Genomic DNA, 24,104 nt, shown 5'->3' with positions numbered 1-24,104 from the left:
CAGACTGGAAAACAGAGAAAGCCTTGCAGCTGTGTAAACAGTGTTTAGCAATGACTAAAATACTGATGTCTTACCCATGCTGGTTTAGCCACAACTCTAGAAAACTAATGAAGAAAATTAACTCCATGCCAGCCAGACCCAGTATAGAGGAGAAACTATAAATTACAGTGACATTGAGAAAGCAAACATAAGAACAAATGAGTGGGGCTGGGAGACATGGCCTGGGGGGGACACCACAGCTGACACTGTCCCCTGTGGATGTCATCCGGCATGGGTGTTCTGCAGAGCAGCTCTTAGCAGGAGCAGCTGAGGGAGCTGGGGTGGTTTAGTCTAGAGAAGGGGAGGCTGAGGGCAGACCTCATTGCTCTCTACAGCTCCCTGAAAGGAGGTTGCAGTGGGGTGGGGGTTGGTCTCCCAGGCACCCAGCACCAGAACAAGAGGACACAGTCTCAAGTTGTGCCAGGGGAAGTTTAGGCTTGAGGTGAGGAGAAAGTTCTTCCCAGAGAGATTGGCCATTGGAATGTGCTGCCCAGGGAGGTGGTGGAGTCACCATCCCTGGAGGTGTTCAGGAGGGGATTGGATGTGGCACTTGGTGCCATGGTTTAGTTAGTCATGAGGTGTTGGGTGATAGGTTGGACTTGATGATCTCTGAGGTCTTTTCCAACCTTATTGATTCTATGATTCTGTGATTCTATTCTACCAAGCTCTGTTGTGTATGTGTTAGTAAGTAAGACAAACGAGCTCAAGACTAACATTTAAATACTTCCTAAATTTGAGTGTGAGCACTGACATTGATATGATAGTGCCTGTGTTTAGCTGGATTGGAGTCTTCAAGTTGTAGAATTATTTACAACCTGCACATAACATTTCATATTTTTATCTGTTTTTCTTAAGAAAGTGAAAACCTTCCAGTGTGAGTAATCAACAGCTTCTAGGCTAAGGCAGAAACGGATGACAAATGCTGTTTATTTTAATATGTTGTAACCTGAATGTTTTAGCATTTTTAATAGTCTTGGTTGGAGAAGAGAGGAAAAAAGCGGGTTTATATCACTTTTGGGTATATTCTAAAATCCTGTTTCTCTTTTTCTCCTTGGCAGATGGATGCCTTCTAGCCAACCAGCAAGTCCTGCTGCTGCATGTCTGGCAGCATCTCTGAATGATCACATGACTCTTGATATGGATGCAGTTCTGTCAGACTTTGTTCGGTCCACAGGGGCAGAACCAGGTCTGGCAAGAGATTTACTGGAAGGTAAGCTTTCGGGTCTGAAGTATTTCCTGTGTTCATTGCTTGCTTAAAGCAAGAACCGATTGTAAAAAGACAACTCGTGTCTATGAAAACAGACATTTCTTAGTAGGTCAACTCTTCTAATAAGCTGACTATAGGTTGTATTAACGTGTTTTCAGTAAAAGCCTTAAAATATTCTTAGTGTTGGGTTGCTCTATTATGTTATTAAGAGTTATGTCTTAAAAGTATATGTGCCAGTAAGAGAGGGGAGGGGCTTTAGCTGAATTTTGCCATTTTCAGCTGTCTGAAATTAGTTGTATATGTCTGAAATATATTTACTGTGAAGTGGTAGAGAAACCAGAGATATTTTTGAGGGTCCAATGATTAGTATGGGTACCAGAGCTTTATGGTATGGGAGTCAAATGGCTGGATTAAAAAACAGCTAAGAAGCCATATCAGAGAAATACCTGGATCTTTTTATTTTTTTTTTATTGTAGTTGTTTGACGTTTATAGGCTTCTAAGTGGAATGACACCTTTGATATTTGAAGGCATTCTGTAATAAGTGGTTTTTTTTTTTCCATCTGCTGTGGCCTAACAATAGTTGTGAAGATGTAAAATTAGAAAAGAGCGGTGATACCTGTGTAAATTGTGAGGCTGCTCTGTGGTCCTGATACATAAACACTGGTATTTTTCCATTACAGTTTGAGGTTTTTTTAATCTTAATATGCTTTAAGAAATTGTGTGTTAAAAATAACTACTGAACATCCACAGCAGGCTTAAAAGTATACAGCAGGGTATATATATATGTCCTTTTCTGCAAGAGCAATTTCACTTTATTATATGTATGCTGAAAGTTTTAGATTTGCTGTACTTATTTTTTTAAGCTGTGGGGTTTTCAGTAATAAGAATGATATGTTATTAATACAGAGGTGCCCACAATTTTGCAGCATTTCCCAAGTCATCTGTGTAAGGTGCAATAAAATCTTAGAATACCTAGCTATGAATGCTACTATCATTGGCTCACAATGTTTATGACACCTCTCTTTTGTCTGATTGATTTAATCAACCTGGCTTTCTAGCCTAGACTGTCTTAGTCTGTTAGTCTTGCAAAAAATACTAGAAGGTTTTTCCTAGCACTATCAGGACTTTGTATTTCTGGACTATTTTTTTCTTTCAGACCATTTCTAATACTGTTTCCTTTGTTCATCTTTGGGGGGAAATTTCATGAATTTCACTATTTTCTGGACCATCAAGGACACCATTTTTTGCTTCCTTATCCAATTATTGTAATAGATGAGTGGGTTTGTTTTGAATTGTCCTGTGGGATGCATCAGGACACTACTGTGCACAGTATGTGGTGTTCTTCCCAGGAACAAATGAGTGAGTTAAATACACGGACTGTTGTACAAATAGCTGAAAAAAAATCTCTATATTGCATACAGATTTTTTAAATTGCCAGAAGCTCTCTTAAATATTGGCTCTGTTGATGTTCCTATACTCTGCCTGCCCTGCTGATAAAATCCCTGCCGTTTTTTTCTGATGAACTTTGTATTGAGCACAACTGCTTGCCTCACTAAAACACTCTGCTCCTTGTGCTTTATACATATCTTCCATAAAGTATCCATTCTTCCATTCTTGATTTGAAATGAAGATGTAGAGATTTAAAAAAAAAAAAAAAAAAATTATAGTGTATTTACATATATATTGGTTCTAGTTTATTTGTGTCTGATTCTCTTTGGCAGCTGTTAGTATCCTAAAAAAATACCAGAATCAATTGCTTTTCTATCTAATTTTAATAAGCTAAACGTACTGAGCTCCATATTTCATTTTCTGTCTCTGCATTTTCTTTTATCTTCCAAAATAATGTACACAGAAATATTTTGCATATTTAACTATGTATCTTTCTAGTGCAAAGATTGTCTTTTTGCAATTATATTGCACTTGATACTGTTTCTATCTTTGGCCATGTTTGCTTTAGTGTTGCGCAGGGAGCTTGTGCTCAAGTCTATGCTCAGTTTGATGTTTCTGAGTGACTAGTTCTAGAATTCTGTGCAGTTGCTTAACTATTGAGTTCAGATTTCACAGACTTAAAATCTTAAAGTCATTATTTCAATAGTATGAGAATGTTGTCATGCACATCTGAAAACAGATGTGTTCTAAAGCTGAGTTCTGCAGAGGAAACCAATTTTCTTTTCATGACATTGTTACGTTGTTATTTAGAAAAGCCTTATCTATCTGTTCAGCCATTTATGAGTGGATAAAATTGCATTAGAAATTTTGTAGTGCTCAGTGCAAAATTTTGGTTTTCATTCATATTTTTCAAATTCTATTTACTTAGTCTGAAGGGTCGGTGGTAGGTTACATGCTATTTGCTGTTTATGGGATAGGACTACGGGAACTTATGGGAACTTTATGGGTGCAAAGAAAGGTATGTGGAGCCAGAAGGGGCTTAGCACTTAACAGCAGCACATGTACCTATACTTTTATAAGTCACCTGTCTTACTGTTTGAGTTTTCTTGAAGTTTTCTTGAGTATTGTAAGGAACTTCCCTTCTTTTACAGTTTATTCTGATAATATGGTACATTTATCAACAGCCCATTTCTGCTGTTAAGGAAAACTTTTTAAACTTGAGATTATGATTTGATATGTCATAAAGCTCTGTGCTGTGGTTGATTCAATGATTTTATTGTTTTTTTCCCCCTTCATTAAACTGTGTAGAAATATTTCAAAACTAAGGTATTTTCCTAACTGTTCAATGTAATTGTAACAATATTTATGACTGGATGTATTTTGTAAATGTACACCATTTGTGTTAAACAGTAATTAAGCATAGCAGAGACTGAGTAGTGTAGAATTGTATAACAGGCATATTGTAAAGGAAGCGTTGTTTTGAAGCAGATGTTTTGATGCCACAGATTTGTTACCTTACTACTCACACACATCTGTGAAAGATACTCAATTGTATGAGTAATCAAAGTTTATTCCACTCTCTAATGTGCTATGGGTGCTTCGTAACTCAGATGAATGAAAGCTTAGAATAACTTTATAAAGTTTCTTCTCGGCCTTTATGTGCCCACCTTTTTTCCCTTACTTTTGAACATTCCAGTAATTGCATGCCCACTTCTAGGATAAGAACCTAAGGCATCCAAGATCATGAGAGAAATCCTTTTATGGATATTATGTACATCTAACTCAAACTGCATCTTATCTGTCTCAGTTCAGGAGCCTGTCATCTACCCTTCTCTGTACTAGTATAATGTTTTTTTCATGTGCCCACAGTATGCCTGCATGCCTGAGCAATAGCTGAGTGAGCTATTTCTGGGCACAATTCTCCAGATGATTTGTCTCCACATAAGAATCTGTCTTCCATTAGAAGCTGCAGTACTCTTTGTCCACTCTGTTAGTTGCTGGCAGTGTCTTGTGCATAGAATAATTCATGCTTGGTTTTGGATGATTATTTGTCTTGGTACCTTTCTAAGCCTATTATACTGAAGGGCTTTCTCTGCCTCTACTCAGCACTCCTTGCTTACTTGCTTTGAGCACTGTCCTGGACCACCCAGACTGCTTCCATCATTTTCTGTTGAAAGAACACTTTTCTGCCAGCCCTGTCACACTTCCTACCTACTATTACATCTGAATTATTAAAATGGGAAACACAGTTCATTCAGCTTGGTTATGATTACAAGACTTTGCAGTTTTCATCCCTATTGTTTAGGACTCCAGGGTAGAAGTGGACAATTGTTTGATAGCTATTTAGCCAATCGTTTCTAATCTTGCAGAGACTCTAAAGTAAACACCCAGCAGGAACTGCCTTTTGAGAGCCTGCCCATCTACAGATAAGTGTCCTCAATTTCATGGCATCTCCAAGAGATCATAAATCTGGATGTTTTTACATTAATAATTATGAGTCAACCAAAGAATGATGAGTATGTGCCTGTGTAAATAAAAGGGCACCAAAAGCTGTTTGCTGATTGTACCAGATAATAAATAAAATTGCAGATTGGGGACAATATGAGCACCACATATGTCAGCAAATTATAGAGTAGAGAGTGACTGTGGCAGTTGCTTTGCTCTTTGCGTAGCATTTGACTCAGGGGACATGGAAGCTGGATCTAAAATTACACAGGGTGGTGGTTCAGGAGTCAGATCTGCTTGAAGCAGATCACTCTGTATCGAAAACATCTGCTACAAACTTCTAGATCTGAGATCTTGTCTCTGTGCACTTCCATTCCAGAGGAAGGAAGGCTGTAGAAGTTTGTCTCTCTTCCAAAAAAATCCACACAAGATTTATTCAATCAACCTGCCAGAAAACAAGAGTATTCCCATCACTATAAATCTTGCTGTAACAATTTTTCATATAACTCCTTGAGATCAAGGATTCCTTTTGAAGTAGCAGCATCGAAGTGCAGTTTTTCCTGAGATGGGATCTGACTGTTCTAGGAAGCATTTGTCCCTGTTCTCATACATGCTGATGTCAGTGCCTCAATTTTCAAGAAGGTGAACATATCATAAATTTCCAAATTTAAAGCATAGACAGGAAGTAAGAAGTGAAACTTTAAAAATGTCATTTTTCAATTTAAAACTGACCTATCAATTGCTGTGCAAAAGAACTGAAAGAAATGGACATGAATATTAACATTTTGTATTACATACTGACCCCCAAGCCTTTTCCCTCACCTGTGTTTCATAGTTTCATAGTTTCATTCAGGGTTGGAAGGACCACAATGATCATCTAGTTCCAACCCCCCTGCCATGGGCAGGGACACCCCACACTAGATCAGGCTGGCCAGAGCCTCATCCAGCCTGCTCTTAAACACCCCCAGGGACGGGGCCTCGACCACCTCCCTGGACAACCCATTCCAGGGTCTCACCACTCTCATGGTGAAGAACCTCCTCCTCACATCTAGCCTGAATCTCCCCACCTCCAGCTTCATTCCATTCCCCCTAGTCCTATCACTACCTGAGATCCTGAGAAGTCCTTCCCCAGCCTTCCTGTAGGCCCCCTTCAGATACTGGAAGGCCACAATTAGGTCACCTCGGAGCCTTCTCTTCTGCAGACTGTACAGCCCCAACTCCTTCAGTCTGTCCTCATAGGAGAGGTGCTCCAGCCCTCTGATCATCCTCGTGGCCCTTCTCTGGACATGCTCCAGCACCTCCAGATCCCTCTTGTAATAGGGGCTCCAGAACTGGACACAGTACTCCAGGTGGGGTCTCACCAGGGCTGAGTAGAGGGGGAGGATCACCTCCCTCGACCTGCTAGCCACACTTCTCCTGATGCAGCCCAGGATCTGATTGGCTTTGCGGGCTGCAAGTGCACATTGAGAGCTCATGTTGAGCTTTTTGTCCACCAGCACCCCCAAGTCTCTCTCCTCAGGGCTGCTTTCCAGCCAGTCACTGCCCAGCCTGGATTTGTGCCTGGGATTGCCTCGACCCAGATGCAGGACCCTGCACTTGCTCTTATTGAACTTCATGAGGTTGGCTTGTGCCCACCTCTCCAGCCTGTCCAGGTCCCTCTGGATGGCCTCCCTTACCTCCAGTGTGTCTGCTGCACCACACAGCTTGGTGTCATCAGCAAAGTTGCTGAGGGTGCACTCAATGCCACTGTCCATGTCACCCACAAAGATGTTGAACAAGCCTGGTCCCAGGACTGATCCCTGAGGGACTCCACTTGTCACTGGCCTCCACTGGGACATGGACCCATTGACAGCCACTCTTTGGGTGCAGCCATCAAGCCAGTTCTGCATCCATCTAGTGGTCCACCCATCAAACACATGTGTCACCAGTTTGGAGACCAGGATGTTTCAGACACAAGAGCTAGGTGGACATAGCAGAAGTTAGGAAGAGCTGAAGGGAAGGTTTAGTATTGCTTTTCTGGTTTTCTTTGATGAAATGAGAAGGTGCTGTTGGGAATGTCTCGATGGTATCAGATTTCCATTAGTTACCTAGAGATTTGAATTTCAGCAGTCACTTAATTTTGGGGATAATGGTGGAAAGAGCAAGCAAACACAAACACAAAAATCTAATTTTACTCTCAAAGCAAGCTAAAATAAAAGCCCATGTTCAAGTGGTTAGTATTGACAGAGCAGTTTAACAATACATGTGATGCAGGTGAATGAAATAACAATCTCACCAAAATAGTTTGAAAAGCAGCCCATATTGGTTAGGCATGTGCGGTGCTGCTTTGGACAGGACTAGGTTAGGATGTGTATTAGACTAGTGTCACAGGAAAACATGAAATCAGCTGCAGGACTCTCTAGATAGCAGCTTTCTATAAGCATGTTTGTTAATGGACTCCATACCCATAGGCACCTTAACATCACTAAGCTTTGGGAATGTTCTTAAGCATAAACAGCAGTTTCCAACTTTCCCAATGACCAGGAATGAGGCATGTCCCTTTTCCTTCTAGATAGTCTAGGCTGGCACCTTGAATCTCCCATGCGTAGAAGAGCAGTAATGCTTGAGTTGTTACATGTAACTTATTTAAAAATGTGGCCTTGGGCAGAAAGAAAACTGTGATAGAAAATCATTTAATCTTTAAAACAAGTTATGTTGTGTTAGGTTTACAGTGCCAGGGCTGCGGATGTGGATGAATTTGGAGATTACTAATAAATCAGTGAGAAAACAGCTTAGTTTTCAGGAAGCAGCAAGTGTGCAGGGGCCAAGACACTTGAATATAGGGAGAAGGCATAGGATTAAGTACTTTAAAATGCCAGCAGTATAGTCAACTGTCAGAAACTGGAGGATTTGTAACTGACAATAATAATAATAACTAAAACCATAAAAATCCAGCTGCATAAAAGTGATACATTTCACTTGAAAACTGCATTTTTACTTGTATAAGTGGTTTCATATGTTTATATAACTGATGTAGTATTTCACCATTTCCAGCTTTTTGTGGTGCTTCATTGAGATATAGGTAGTTCACTCTTAATGATGAAATCATAGATTGGCTTTTCAGTCATGAAGCGCATGCAGTAAAGGAGACTGACCCTGTGGAAAATGACAGAGATGTCTCCTAAAGAAGGGTGCATATAAGCAGAATTCAAAGAAAAGCATGTAATCAATGGAGAGAAAGAAAGAAATTTACAGTGCTGTCATGTGATTTGGTGTACAAAGCTAACTCCCCCCCAAATAGTCTCTTATTCTCCTCTCCCTCAGTTCATTTTTTAGTTCTGTTGTGGAAGACTTGGCAAAGGGAAGAGGAAGCTGAGATGCTACCACTGTCTCATTACACAGAGATCAAGACTGTCATTTCCAGCGGTCTGTTCAGCTTTGAGTGACTTTGCATTCTAGCAGAAAATAAGGCAAATGTTAACTTGCTACCTTATTTTCCTCTGTGAACATGGTCTAAAATTAAATCTTGTTTTAGAACCTGTGGTGTAATTTTATCCCAGTTCTGCATGCAAGTTTTTCAGAAGGAATAAGGCTAGTCTTGAGGTCCACTTTGCTTAGGCCTTCTAATATTTGCTAATCTACTTCATGTCAAAAGGAAAAAGTGATTGTATTTAAGCTGAATTTGTGGATTGCTTTATAAGCAGTTAGTTTGTAACAACAGACTCCCTCACATGGGAAAGAAGCTGATGGTAGACTTTATATCTTAAGAGACTGCCAAGTCTGGGTGATTTACATTTATGTGCTTATATTTGTAAAAAATAATCATTGTGCACTGGCCTAGTGGCACAGAATGAAGATCGTCTTATGTTGGTGAAAACTTAACAATCAATCAATAATCCTGAAAGGCAGGAGTTGTTTATCATTTCTCCAAATGCCTTTCTAGCATTGTCACCTAAAGCTCCTAGGTTTGATAAATTATTTGTATCCAGTAAAGTATCTCCTAGAATTATTATGCTGGCCATAACTGAATAAGTGACAGGGCTTTTGCAGTTGAAGGTGGAATTACTAGTTAATTAGTTGATAACTCTGCTTTGTGCCTGTCATCACAATTTTTAATAGCTAAATTTTTAAATATATATGTTATACATATTTATTATATAATATATATATTTAAATTTTTAAATATAAAATATTTAAATGTTTAAATATATGTAGTAAAAAAAGTCCTATGAAATTGAGAGGGGAAAATGTCTGAACCCCTTTAGCTCGAAACAGTTAATTGTAACTTCTTCAGCACACAGAACCACAAACATATGCTGTGGTGAAAAGACAGAAGTAGAGAAGGTAGGTTTAGCCAAGACATTTAAATTCTTTTGGGTACATCTGGACAAGACCCTGGAATGACTGAACAATGTCACTAGTATAAAGGTAATACTGTTCTCTTCTAGTCCAACATAAATTAGGTATTCCACATAATTATTGGCAGTTACAAATCCTCTCAACTGACAACATCTCACAGAACAGCATCCTCCCACACACACAAGCATGCAGGGAGAATTCTATCAATGATAAAATACATTAACCATGCACAGGTATTAATTTCTGTGGTGACAAACGTGAATATTTTTGTTTCCCAAATATACAGAGTATTGGGAGCACAGAAATTAACATTAAACCTGGACAAGGCAGATTTGAAGTTGACAGGAAAAGGAAGAATTTCAGAGGCTTCCGTTTGTTCTGGGAGTGCTGTATTAGTTCACAACTTTCAGGCCTTTTTGAATTATCCTGTGCAGTTGAATATCCATGTAGCCCCAGGAAAAAAAAACTGTTCTTTTGCTGTAGCTGGCCATAAGCTGGTCTGTCTTAGGCACATTTTGTTCATGAGGAGTCCTTAATATAGTGTTCCTGGGACCCAGTTATTGCACGTTATTTCATCAAAGTGTAAAAATATTGGAAGCGTGAATCCCAGTAGATTAGCAGAAGATCGACATAAATGCATTAGCCTGTAGTGTTACTTTGTATGTTTGCTTCATACTGAATTTACAGATACATTTCATAAGTCATGTCTTGGTATTCTGTACTTTCCTTGGATTGGTTATTCTTGTCTACCTGGAAGTTAGCTTATTGGCTTCTCTGTTTATATTGACCTATAATGTCTGTGTTCCATTGAGTTAAATTGTGAGTCAAGATGATAACACTCATATTAGATTTATGCTGTGAAATATTGTGAAGACTTGTCTTATTCAGACCTAACTGTAAAACTCTGAGTGTTTTTCATTTCTCTCAAGCCTTGCAGCCAGTACTTTCAGCTAAGAACTCATTCTTGTGTTCTTGGAAGAAAGACATCATGATGTAGAGATTTGTATTGCTTTACATTTTAACTTGCGTAACTACTCAAAATATAAGGTGAAAGATGGCAAAGAAGGAGGCAGAAGAAATCAAGAGTGCCTAGTTTTTTCTGTTTATTAGTATGTTATGCCTCCAGCCAGCCAAAGACTGGATTTGTGTCTGTTCATTTGTAAACATCTCAGATTGTGCATCCTTACAGGTAGTTTTTATCTTCATAAGGGGAAGGATTCCTGCTGAAAACTTCTGTGCCTGTTTAATTGATTTGTTACTGCTCCACAGTGCAGTCTCATGTAAAATGCTAAATGAACTAGAAGGGAAGATGATGTGCCACCCACTTAACAGCTGATGTTTTGTATTTGTGGGACAGCTGTTACGCCAAGTCCACCTTTCTGTATGCTGGCTGGAGTATTTGGGTCACAGAGGCTTGTTCTTTGCAGATTTGAAGGAGTTACAATGACAGGGATGAAGGAATTGTTATGTCTTCATCTGCCAGCAAGACTTTTCCTATTTTGTGAGCAGGAATGCTTTGTTGAATTTTAATTAATTTATTTTTTTAAGAGGGAGATTTTGTTTCCTATGGATCTTTTGTATCAGCTTCAGTAATAGTAGGGTTGTAATTTTTTCCCCCAATTAGCACATAAATAATACAGATAATTTTATTAAAATACTTAGAAAATGGTGGCAAAACCTTTGAAAGTTACATAGCTGGTACAGGTTATTTGTTAATCTCTTTTTGTAAAAAAATGTTTATTGAATGGTATTGCATTGAAGTGTGAGTTTCATTAACAACAAACTGGCATTAAATGTAAAGTAGCAGGGCAGATGTTGTATACCTGATTAGAATGGTTAAGACATCCAAAAGGTATGCCCATTTTATTGCTATCTCACCAAAATACCTTTTTTTATTTCCTTCTTGTGTTTGTCACCTTGAGTGGTGGCACTTTCTCTTCATTTCAGCTTAGTTTCATGTTCAGTTTTGTTGTCTTTCTGTGCTTCTGTAGACCTTATTTTTATTTTCCGCCATACTTGATTTTGTAATCTTGTCCAAGTTGCTTTCTTGGTGAGCTGTGTAGCATTTCAGCTTATTTCAATCCTCTGTTGTTTTGTGAGAGTTTCACATGAATCCTTTCTGGGTTTTTTAATTGCTTCTCTTTGGTAGATACAAGCACCAACAGTTCATTAACTGTAAACACAGACTGCATCATCATTTGTTTAGTTCTGTCTAACCTTCGTCTTCTGCATCCTTTTTCGTTCTGTCCAGCTTTAGGCAGCATTTCCTGCCCCTTTTAAAATTTCCTTTGGCAAAGTCCTGTGTATATCTTGTTGCTGCAACATATACACAGGACTTCATTGTGGTCTATACTATTTACATCTTTTCTAGTTCCCCATCTCAAGTTGCGTCCTTTCTAGCATTTTGTTTATCATTAAAGCAAGAATTGCTGGTAACCTTTCAAGTGTTCTTTTTAACATATTGGAGTAGGTGGATATTTGAAAGCTTGGTGAGGGGAGCGCTTTGTAGTTGCATGCTTGCTCTTCCTACTAATTAATGATAAATGTCTTCTAGTTTTGTTATGAACTGAAAGATAATAGATTTATTAACTATTACAGCCCCACTAAGCTATGCTGTTTTAGCCAAAACAATAAAAAGCAAAAACCTCAAAGACTAAATAACAGCATGCTGCTGGAGCCCTGTGGCTTGAATATTATCTGCCTGAGAAACGTAAAACCTGGTATGGGTACAACTAGCGTAGGCTGCCTAATGAGCGCTTGATTTTTTGTTATTAGAGAGTACGAGTTGTGATCTGACAAAGTATGTGCTTAACATTGAGCAAGAAAGGATTACTCATGTGCTGCAGAGCATTAAAAAATCACTTTCTGCTCACAGCACAATCAAGTTGAAGACTAGAGTAGTGAAAGACTAAGTTTAAAAAAAAAAAAAGAAAAAAGATGAACCCATATTCTCCAGAAAAAAAAAAGTGTGAATGCAGCTAAGAACTGGGAAAACTTATGTGCAGCCAGAGCAGTGCTAACCGTGCTACCTGTATGAAGGCAGAGTGTGGCTCTGACCTGATGAATTGCAGTATGTGGCCATCTTGAAGTAAATGTTTTAAAGCAAATTCCAAAGTTTCTAGTGCTCTTCTGCTTTCAGGTTTCAGCTTCCAAGCTGATCAGCTTATTAAAATGTGGAGCAAGTTGGAAATATATCTGTTAGAAGAAAGAAATGAGAACTTTGACAGGGGGGCACTCTGAAACTTTTCCAAGTGAGCTTCCAACAGAGAGCATGCTATAGTTGCATTGTTTGGGGGTTTTAAAAAATACTCAATTTATTATTATATTGAAAACTCAAAATGGTGATTTTTTGTCTAAAATAATCCCTAGGCAAATAAACTCTGGGCATTTCCAGAAATGATGTAAGTATTTTATGTTTGTACAGTACTATGCCAGCTGTACGTACCTAGTGCATGGAGCCAGTGTGGTAGACTCTACAGGGACATTTCTTGTCCTGTAAAGCTTACTCTGGTTTGGTTTGACCTCTTCACTGGCACGCACCTAATTTCATTGCTGTAGTCTGAGGAAAATCAGAGTTATTTTATTGTAAATTTCTGACTAACCCATTGGATCAGTTGTTTGTCTAATTGCCATTGTTGCACCTGCACTGATTTATCTTGCTAGCATGCCTCAGGAGGAAAGCGGTAGCACTCAAGGCTAAAGTATTACGTCTTGGTCTTTGGAATTTTTATGTTGTGTCCACAAGTTGGAAAGAACAAGAACATCATGTGGAAGGGCTGGGAAAGGTGAAAAAATTTAGTGTCTTCTCTGATCACAATATGGTCAGTCCTAATGAAGTCACCTCAAGCTTTCCCTCCCTCCAAAGCTAGACTTAATAGCAAACAGCTTTCCCTGAGGTTGACTGCATTGTGATGCCTGAAGAGCAGCGTGCCAGTGTGAGGCTGTGCTCTCTGTAGGTCCCACAGTAGTACTCTTGCATAGAGAATGCTCTTGATCACTGCCGCTGTTTCAGCTTCTTTCTAGCCTCGCCTTTGGAGTTCAGTGAACTTGACAGTGGACACTTGGCTGTCATCCCCTGCTCCTTTCTTCTCCCCTTGGCTCTTTGGTGATGTCCCTGATTGAGGCAATCAAAGGAAACCTAGGTTTTTTGGATCCAGGACAGAGGCCTTGGAAAATTTTGTCTCAGCTTGGTCTCAGAGCATCAGATCCCTGGGAAACAGACTTCTGAACACTTCTTGGCCTCTTCAAGTTGCCTAAGTAGAGCAGAGGTGGGGGAATCAGTTCTCTCTGGAGATCAGGAAACACTGAATCATCTCAAATGCTTCTGAGATGAGTGAGTCCTACTCATGTGGGATACTCTTTAGCATCTTTTTTTGTTGTTGTTTTTTAGTCCAATATGGGGTGGTGAGGCAAAAATGAAAAAGTAGCATCTTAAATTATGCATTGTTTTGTCTTTGTTTCTTCTTCAGGCTGCTGATGCCTCCTCATGTTATTCAAGCAGCTGTTATTTAGGATAGAAGCTTCACAGTATAACTGAGTGTATTTTTGAATTTCCCTTTCATGCCTGCTGTCTCTGACACTAAAACGTCAGTACCAGCCCTAAGCTAGAGTGCATTTTCCATTCTTTATTCAGCTGCACTCTTTATTTTGTTGCTTTGCTGGGTTTTGTCTACTCTAGAGACATTTGGTTCTAAAGAAGAGACCGTTCAGTCCTGTTAAATTTTACACCTCCTGACTCACATAGTACAGGCAGTTGTTAAGGGAACAATTGTTCAGTGAGAATGTTCTTTGTGTTGAGTTAGTGAATTAAATTGATCCCAGCATCATGATTCACTACCTGTGTTTCTTAACCAGCTTTGTGCTGCTCCAGACTTTTGTTGACTGATGTTCTCTGACCATCACAGTTTCTAAACACAAAGCCTTTTCATGCAAACCCTCTGTATCAATGCTGCTTTGGAGAAGTTCAGCTGTTACTAACTGGCAGGGTGCTACCAGTGACTTGTCATCTGATGTGGTTTTGTGTACTGATCTACATCATCTTTCAAAACTTCTTTTGGAATGTAACAACATACAGCATTAGAAATTCAAAAGCATTTGGTATGCAAAGCTTAAAAGAGAGCTGAGCAGAGCTAGCTCTATTAATCTCCACAATCATAAGGCTAGTTTCTTCAGTAACTTCCACCTGAAGCTTTCTAACTTGCCATGTTACACTGCTACAAATCAGTATTCACAGCATCAGCTCTGAACATTCATAACCTTTGCATAGTTAGAGCAAGGCCCTGACTAGATTATAGCCATTGAATCTGTGTGGGAGTTTTAGACAAACAATGCTGGTGATAACTCAGGTGCTTGCTCTAGAATCTCTGACAGTTTTCACTGAATTTACATTTTATCCTATAGGGTTTCTAAAAGAAAATTGCAGCCTGATACATATAGTCTATATCACTGACATGGTGGTTTATGTTATTGACTGTTCAGGATGTATGTGGTGTTCTTGCTTGGTGATACTAATTGTCCTTCCACAAATTTGTTTAGTACTTCAAAATCTGAATCAGCTCAACCCTGTAGGTAACAGCCATCTGTGCTGGCTTTCTCCTACTTCAGTTAGGTTTTTGTTCTTTGCAGAAAAGACTTCCTTTTATCTGTATAAAACTGCCTTGTACTATTTTTAGCTTGTTCACCTTTGTGTAAGCAAATAAGTTAAATATAACTTCTACTCAGGTAATGTGGCTTCTTCAAGTACATAAAGTGACAGTCTTTTATGATGTAATGTATCACTTGTCAGTCAGAATCAGGCTGCCTTTGAATCCCCAGGAAAAGTGCTCATGGAATTCTGTGTCTCATATAACTAGTGGGGTCTTTTTTCTTGCTATTACATGTTTGAAGTTTTCCAGTCAAAAAAAGTACTTGGTGAATGTCAGGACATTTGTGTATTTTAATATAGGATTGTTCTGAAGATAACATACAAGTCTGTCAACATTCTTTTCTTTCCTGTTTTGTTTGGGGTTGTGGTTTTGTTTATTGTTTTTTGGGGGGGGTTTGTGTCTGTGTTTTGGTTTTTTGTGTCTGGGGTTTTTTTTGACAGTGACAAGTACCACTTCACCACCTGTCCTACAGAGGATATTAGCCTGTGCTCTGTTAATCTTGGTCATGGCAATGGGATGAAGTGGAAGCTTGGAAGCAAATTTTTTAGACAATTCTGTGTCGGCAAGTTCCAGGAGCAGCTCACACAGCCATGGAACCATGCTGTTTTGTTACAAAACACCGTCCTATATTGTCTGCTTTCTAAAAGACTTCTAAAATCTCTGAGAGAGCAAGTTCTCTCTGATGTATAAGATACAGGGATCTGAATATTTTGTATTTGTGTTCGAGCTGCTCTGCAAATAGAGAGATAAAGTTTCTCACTCTTTTATCCTATAACTCTACAAATTGGGCCTTTCTATCTTTGCTGTTAATTAGTATTTATTACTACTGTAACCACACTGATATGCATTACTGCCTCTCATGATTTGTTGTTAAATTCTGTGGGATTTAGTATTCATCTTAAACTTCTCAGTTTCTGGAGCCATTTGATCAGAATTTGAGCAAAGGAAGTCCTTGTATAGTGAACAGGATTTGTGGATGAGAGGAGAGCAGTGGATACCTTTCACCTCAGCATTATCAGGCTTTTGAAACTGCACTTCTTAGACATCTGTAGTGCCTTGTCCAATTTTGTTCCCTAATCAAAGTCCAAGGAACACAAACTTAGAAACTGGTTTGAGTTCAGGGGAAAGCTACAGGGGTTGTTGAGGGCTGGAGCACAAACCCTGTGAGGAGATACTAAGGGAAGTGGGGCTTGTTCAGTCTGGAAGTTGGACAGCCTTCCAGTGCCAGTAAGAAGGTTATTAAGGAATTGGAGCCAGGCTCTTCACAGTGATGCATGGCAGGAGGAGAAGGGGCAGTGGGTTGCAAGTTGAAACGAGAGTTTCAGAGTGGACATAGGTCTCATGAAGTCAGTCAGAGTGTGGGAACAGTTTTACTACAGCTTCTATCCTTGACGTTTTAAAGGCCAAACCAAATGAAGCCCTGAGCAATTTAGTCTGACCCTGCTTTCAGCAGGAGATTGGACAAGAGCTTTTCTGATACTTAAAATAAAATAGAAATTAGAAAAAAAAAAGATAAATATATCTCTTTGTCCATTTGCTGTGTACTTTCAAGGTGTTCATCAACTGCATGTTTCAGTTAAGGGTTGCTAAGACTTTTTATCCAAAGAGTCTCTGCTTGCTGATGTGTTAGGCAAGATTGATGTTTCTATTTAAGTTTATACTTCAAGTACAGATGAAAGTAATTTCTGGTTTGTCAAACTGCTCACATACAGATATAAGCAGAATGTCCTTTTGCTATTTGTCAGGCAAAAACTGGGACTTGACAGCAGCTTTGAATGACTATGAGCAGCTCCGGCAGGTTCACACTGCCAACCTACCACAGGTGTTCAACGAGGGCAAATACTACAAGCAGCAGGAGCCAGAGCAGCCTCCCCAGGTGACAAAGGTTGAGCGGCCCTGCCTGCAAAGGCAGGATGACATTGCTCAAGGTAAGAGCTCTTCTCCAGGTGTTTTGTGGACAGATTGTTTTCTAGCTTATCTGCTTGTGAATTGTAGAGTTAGAAGTCATTTGCATAAAGAAGTGATCATCAGTGCACTGAAGGAACCTCCTGAACTGTGAATAGCTGGCTGAGTAGGCCTTCCAGTGAATATCTGGGTAGTTAAAACCTCCCCATGAGAACCAGGGCCTCCTGCTGACAGGCTGTTACCAACTGCCTATAGAAGGCTTTGTCAGCTTCCTCATCCTGATCATGTGGCCAGTCATAGACACCCACAGCAGTATCACCCGTGCTACACTGCCCCTTAATTCTCACCCACAAACTCCTAACTTGCTCCTCATCCATCCCTGGACAGAACTCAATACCTTCCAGTTGCACTCCCACATAAAGAGCGACTCCACCACCTCACTTTGTTGACCTGTCTTTCCAAAAAAGCACATAGCCATCCATGACCACATTCCAGTCATGTGAGCTGTCCCACCATGTCTCTGTAATTGCCAATAGATCATAACCAATTGACCACACATAGATTTCTGCCTCCTTCTGTTTATTCCCCATGCTGTGTGCATGGGTGTACAGGCATTTTAGGAAGCGAGCTGAGCACACCCATTCCACCCTAGGGAGCTGGGAGGCCTTCTGGTCTTCATTAATACTAGAACACTGCCCCACTGGTACAAACCCAGCAACAAACCCTTCCCTCTTTGAGCCTAATTTAAAGTTATGTTAATGAGCCCTGCTAATTTTTTGTCTTAGGACCCTTTTTCTCCTGCAAGGTAAGCTTTTCCCACATACTACTGTCAGGCCTCATGTCCTGTAAAACCAGCTATGATCAAAGAACCCAAAGTCCTGTGTGTAGCACTAGTTTAGGAGCCAAGCATTTACAGATTGGTATTCACCAGACTTAGTGCTGACTGGTCTTTTATGTAGTCTTGCAGGCTATAATGTCTCTCTTTGGTTTCTCTACAGAAAAGCGTCTTTCCAGAGGTATTTCTCATGCCAGCTCAGCCATAGTCTCCCTTGCTCGATCACATGTAGCAAATGAGTGCAACAATGAACAGTTTCCTTTGGAAATGCCCATCTACACATTCCAGCTACCAGACCTTAGCGTGTACAGTGAAGACTTCAGAAGCTTCATTGAACGTGACTTAATCGAGCAGGCAACAATGGTTGCTTTGGAGCAAGCAGGTAGGTGAACACTTCAGATGTCAGCAGCTGGGCAATCTGACATTTTGGTTGACATTTCTAATTATGCTTCATTCCTGGAGCTTGTACATCCTGCATGGGAAATAAATGCCAGAGACTAAAAGCAAATACTGTGCTCTTTGCAAAATGACACATAGCCTGATCCTCTATCTCTTTTAAAATATTATAGAGAACACTGTCAAATTTACTTAATAAAGAAATTGAGGGGAAAGGAAAGGAGGACTGATGGGGAAGTCATACAATAGAGAAGGATGTGAGTCTGGATGGTCAGAAGCTATTGACAGTTCTCATGTAGAAATTACATTGCAATGATTAACAGCAAACATCTCCATGTTCTGTTTTAGCTTGAAAACATTGGTTTTAAATAAGTATTTTATGTATTAAATATTTTTTTGGTAATAAACTAAACGCTTTTAAAGTACTATTTCATTATTCCCATTGGAAAAAAAATTAAGAAATCCAAAATTAATTTTAATTCAGATGCATTAGTATTTTAAAGATTTAAGTCAGTTTTGAAAGATACGGAGGAATATATTTAAAATTAATATGTGTGCCTTATGAAATAGCAAGTGTATTAATGAACCATGAAATGAACACTCATATACTGAAATGTTCAACTCTGGTGATACAAAGGAGTTACAAAATCAGATTTTATGGCTGACTGTGGAATATCAAATAGCCAGCTGATTTTTTTCTGTTGACTGCTCTACTAGTTCTGCTAACACTGTATGCTCATCTGAGAGCTCATTCCTAGAACTTGGTGCGTAGTCCTAGTGTGTGTGTTCCAGCTCTGAACTGCTGCTTGTTATTAATCAGGGCACTGCATCGTAGTATTTTGGCAGGACAGGTGAGGCTCTCAGAAAATGCTTTGCTACGGTCTCCTTGTTGGCCTACGTGCTTCAGTGGAATTGCAGCCTTTAGCATCAGTCATTGCAAGAGTACAAACTAGAAGATCCCTGTGGTTTACTGACCTTAAAACCAGGCAATATGTGATTTAGAGCTGATGTCTCCTAACTGATACAGAGCTGCTGGCTTTGTTCTTGAAACAGGGCTGCAGAAACTACTGAATTTGCTGCCTCAGAGCATTTGTTGTTTTCTTCATGTTACTTTAATTAGGACAATAACTTGGCTCACGCCAAGTCCCTTCTTCCCGGGAGCCCCCTGCATAAGAGAGTGTTTTGGCTGTTTGAAGAGTTTGTGGGTTTGGTCACAGGTATTCTTGTACACTACATAGTTTTAGTTTACTTATGCAAGTATTTTGCTCAAACCAGAACTTCCTGGTAAACAGTTCAAGAGGTTAGATCAGACAGTGAATGTTTAAGAAAATTGTTCAAGACTTCATGTAAACTGACCTTTTGTCTCTACTGAAGACATAAAGATACTCAGTTTCCCTTTATTTCCTGACTATTTCAGACATACTTTTTTCTGAAATGACAACATGAATTAGCAGGAAAGTCACCTAGCAGTAGACAATTGTCTCCGACCATCAGTGCCCTGTTTGGTCAATGGCAATGACAACATTAACAGATAAGGTGCATTCCCTGCAAAGGGCTTCAAATCTATTTCAAAACCAAACACACAGAGGAAGGACAGTAACATGGGTAGATGAGGGTTCAGGTTATTGTTAAAGGAAAAGAAATAGGTGTGAGCTTGGGTATAAGGGCATGGATTTCAAGAGGAGAAGAAAAAACAAAAGCAACTGATGAGGCAGAAGGAGGAGGAGGAGCCTGAGCAAGTTACTACTCACAAAACATGGATTGGAACGGCAAATTACTATTAGCAGAATGTCTCAGGTGTTGTCCAAATTAGCCATGTGGACTGGACATCTAGAAAAGTCTGCAAGGTTTTTATATTCTGGTTTTGTACACTTAGACACTACCATTCTGTCTGTATGTGAAAGGATGTTCTTGTTACATCCTATCTGTACAGAAACTCAGAGCAAGATTCCTGATTTACTCAAAAACGCTGTGTGAGACTGTAAAGGAGAAGCCCAGAGAAAGAGTACATTTTACTCCCTGCTGCTGCACTGTATCCTCTACTCTTTGTGTGATTGCTTCCTGAGTATTTCTCTTAGAGGATAGAACTCACCACATTCATAAAAGCGTTTTGGGGTTTTGTGCATCTTACAAATTCAGCTGTTCAGTATTGCCTGAAATGGAATGAGGTCAGCTTGCAAGTAATGTGCAGACTGATCGCTGTAAGGGCTCTTGCAGTAATCAGTGTGGTCCCTCAACAGAGGATGGTTCAGATACTGAATGAAGTCTGTGTGAAAGGAATTTTAGGCTTCTAAATATTTTGTTGCATCAAATTGATTTTCATTATATTCACAAGTTCCTCCATGTGTTGTTAATGTGTATGCTGACACAGAGGTGTATTACAAGAACTTCTGGTGCTCTAATGCTGCATTCAAGAACCCATAGTATAGGCAGAAGAATGGCTGGTCTAGCATAGTGCTTTCATTCCAAAGGGAAAGAAAATGCTATTGCAGTGCTGGAGTAGAATTCAAATGAAAAAAACATAGAAGTAAACTGTGTGAATCTTCAAGAATATTGCTCTTTTACTCTTTATTTTCTGTGTTCAGGTTCGTGTTTTCTACAAAGCATTTTATAGAGCTACAAGCAAAATCAACAGTAATATATTGTTAAGGCTGAACCTCACATTCCTTCCCCCTCCCCCTTGCCCACCCCCAATTCCACCACAATTCTGCCATTGTTTGATTTCAGATTGCTAAAAATGAAGATTTGTTACAGGAAAGAATGAATGCCTTTTCAGGTTGCAGAAACACTTTCTTATCCCAGATTTTTTTCACGGATTTTTACACAGCATGCACAGGGTGCTGGGAGAGCAACCATTGTAATAACAGGAGAACTGTATGAATTTCCTGATTCCCAAGCTTTGAAACGCATGGTTGTGTAATTCAGTTCTAGTATAAATTAAAATATTATATCACAGAGTAAGATGAAATGCAATAATGTCATAGAAAACCACCTATCTCAGGTTATGAAAGAAACAAATGAAGAAAACCAGTAACTCCTGCAAGTAACTGAGTTCAGTGTCAGTTATCTGTAGCCATTTAGGCCTAGTCACATATTTCTGTGCCATCCTATTTAATGATCTTTAATTTGCATTCTGGTCATTTGCTTCTGTGACAGTCTGTGTTGCTTATGCATCAGGCTAAAAAAGAAGCATTTACTTGATTGCTCAGTTTACTCATTTCTACATGCACAGCTCAACGTTACATTTCAAGGACATCAGCAGATATGAATAGCCTTGCAGATGCTGCTGCAAAGCTGATTTCATCATCTAGACTAAAAGAGAGAGCTCCTACAAGAAGGGCCTTTCTTTGAAGTATAGAAAATGTATTGGTAAATGCTTTATTTATTCACTTATTTTTAAAAGTAAGTAGTCACTGAATGATCACCTGCAGAAAATCCATTCTTGTAATTTTCTTCATGGCACTATTTGCAGGTACACATTTATTGCATGAAAGAACTACAACTGAAAAAAAATGCACACAAACAAATCCTCTTAGCTAGTCTGGTAGAAGTAGCTCTGCTGGAATTTATTTCACGTTCCTGCACCTATTGCTAATGGTCTAACTATTTTGAGTGGGTTGAGTAATCCTCTCTCAATTTAGCCAGTCAGTCCTGCGCACACCCCAGAGCAGTTACTGCTGTTGGATTACAGAGGAAGAGTTGGTGAGTGTTTAGGGTGAACCATTGCTTTGAGAATATATGTCATGTCCAGAATTAGACTTGCTTTGGTAGTTTAAAGTGTTCTTTTGTGATTTGCTCATCTTGGGGGATGGATGAGAGGTGGATTTTCTGCAAATGTGATGTGCTGGAGACAAGAAACAAGGGTTGGGTTTAGCCTAGTTTCTTAAAAGAAACTGAGCTTGTGGCAGTAAGCTGTCTTTAGATGGTAATACTATTTATCTTTTAAGTTTAGCTCTGCCCATTTCAGACATTTGTGAATAAGCTTCTACAAGTTTCATGAAAATAAGCAGTTAGCTTATTTTTAGCATATCCATAGAAGAAAAGCTTGCAAGGTGCGCCTTGTTTGGTAAACACTACAGTGTCCACATGGGAAAGACGTCCAGCACACTCAACCACAACTAAAAGAAAAGCTGTGAAAAATCTCACCTGTAGCCACACATGCAAGAGCAAGACTCAACATTGAGTCCCTCTGTGCATAGATCAACTTGTTGTCCTCAGTGAAATGTCTGCCCTGTTGGTGATTTTGAGGAGTTGGCCCAGGACTGGCTCACTTAGCTGTATGAAACAGTGCTGTAAATAGCACAGTGGAGACTGTTAAAAAAAAGCCACACTCAGTCTGAGCTGAAATGGCTGCCAAGGGAAGGTGAGGACCAGAAACAGCATTCCATGCTGGCACCTTCCCTGGGGGAGCAGTTGTTGGATGTTTTCCATTTTGGAGCTGGGCCTCTGGCACGTGTGAAGGCAGAGTGTTGTGAAGGTTAGCGGATTGGAGTCTAAAGCAAAGGTGGAAGCCCTAGGTTTGTTGGCACCGTGAAAGGCTGCCAAGGGAAGCTGAGCACCAGGAATAACTTTCAGTGCTGGCACAGTGTTGCACAGAGAAGGGCAACAGAGTTGGTAAAGGGTCGAGAGAATGGGTTGGGTCAAAAGGGACCTTAAAGATCACCTAGTTTCAATACCCCTGCCATGGACAGGGACATGTCCTTCTAGACCAGGTTGCTCAAGGCCCCATCCAACCTGGCTTTGAATTCTTCCATGGTTCAAGCCTGCACAACTTCTCTGGGCAACCTGTTCTGCAGATGTTAAGTTTGCTCCATGCTATGTAGTGGAGGAATAGGATAATACCAGATACTAGGATAATACCAATACAGTAATAGCTGGCAGATTTCAGCCATGAAGGAAACCAGATTCAGATTTTGAGTTTGCACCTATAGTCTTAAGTATCATGCAAAGAAAGGGCCACAGCTTCTGCTTCTGCACAGTTTGTGCCTCTGATTGTATGTTGCTAGATAATTAACCTGTATAGGACTTTTAATCTTGATCTAGAATGAAGATCAATTTTTAATGTACTAGAATATGGCTGTATTAATTCTCAGAGTATTTTTGCTGTAAAACAACTTATCAATTTCTTGGAATTGTGGATTTTTAAGATTAAATCATTTTGCAAGAAAGATCAAGTAGGAGGCCAACAACAAAGGGAGGGAGGGTGAGAAATAGGTCTAATTTATCCATAAAAATTGCCTTATCAAAGCAGACAGAAATATGCCTGAGACAAAACTGTTTCCATTTTTCATTGAAGCTCTACTTTCCTGTTTCCCTAAGGGAATGCACTTTTTAAAATATATGTATAATCCAATGCATTTCCACTGATTTTTCAGTTAGCCATAAGCTTTGTAATGTTAACCAAGCCCACAAATACTTCATGCATAATCTACTTGAAAGCAGATCACTTATTTCTGCAGAAACCTCCTGGTTTCCAAAAGAATCACTGACATCAGATTTTGCCATATATTACCAATAACTGCTAGTTAATCTGCAAAGTGGCACCACTCATTATTCACGTAAGTCCATGGGTCCATCTGGTTTAGGTCTTGTAAACATGCTTTGAGCAACACCTGGGTGTACAACTCATTACTGAATATAACACCAAAACATTCTGCAAAAAACAGGTGGCAAGTTGTTATTTCACAGACAGAAGAACTGCTAAAAAGGATAACTTGTTACTTCAGATTTATCTTTCCCAAAGGCTGTCCAATGGTGCTTTAAATTGAGCTTCTTTAATGCATAATTAATTTAGAACTCAATGAACCTATTCTGACATATTGGACATTTATAAACTAGCTGATAAAATCATATGAGGATTACCAAATGTGCTTAGTTATGGATCTGCTCTGCTCTCAGCCCATA

General features: G+C 39.5%; 1 protein-coding gene across 5 annotated transcripts in view; it reads left to right on the top strand.

The window, feature by feature from the left end:
* OTUD7A (OTU deubiquitinase 7A) overlaps nucleotides 1–24,104 on the top strand; it is a 138,847-nt gene that overhangs the window by 89,449 nt on the left and 25,294 nt on the right. For all 5 annotated transcript variants that reach the window (XM_068144007.1, XM_068144008.1, XM_068144006.1 and 2 more), the window contains 3 exons: nucleotides 1,098–1,249; nucleotides 16,810–16,992; nucleotides 17,968–18,186. In XM_068144007.1, the coding sequence (XP_068000108.1) occupies nucleotides 1,102–1,249; nucleotides 16,810–16,992; nucleotides 17,968–18,186 (550 nt within the window). In that variant the 5' untranslated portion in view covers nucleotides 1,098–1,101. The remainder of the gene's footprint in view (nucleotides 1–1,097; nucleotides 1,250–16,809; nucleotides 16,993–17,967; nucleotides 18,187–24,104) is intronic.

Source organism: Melanerpes formicivorus, unplaced genomic scaffold (genome assembly GCF_026170545.1).
Source record: "Melanerpes formicivorus ecotype bairdi unplaced genomic scaffold, bMelFor1.0.p_v2 SCAF_10, whole genome shotgun sequence".
NCBI classification, from domain to species: Eukaryota; Metazoa; Chordata; class Aves; order Piciformes; family Picidae; genus Melanerpes; species Melanerpes formicivorus.
This window is presented reverse-complemented; position numbering and strand designations above follow the sequence as displayed.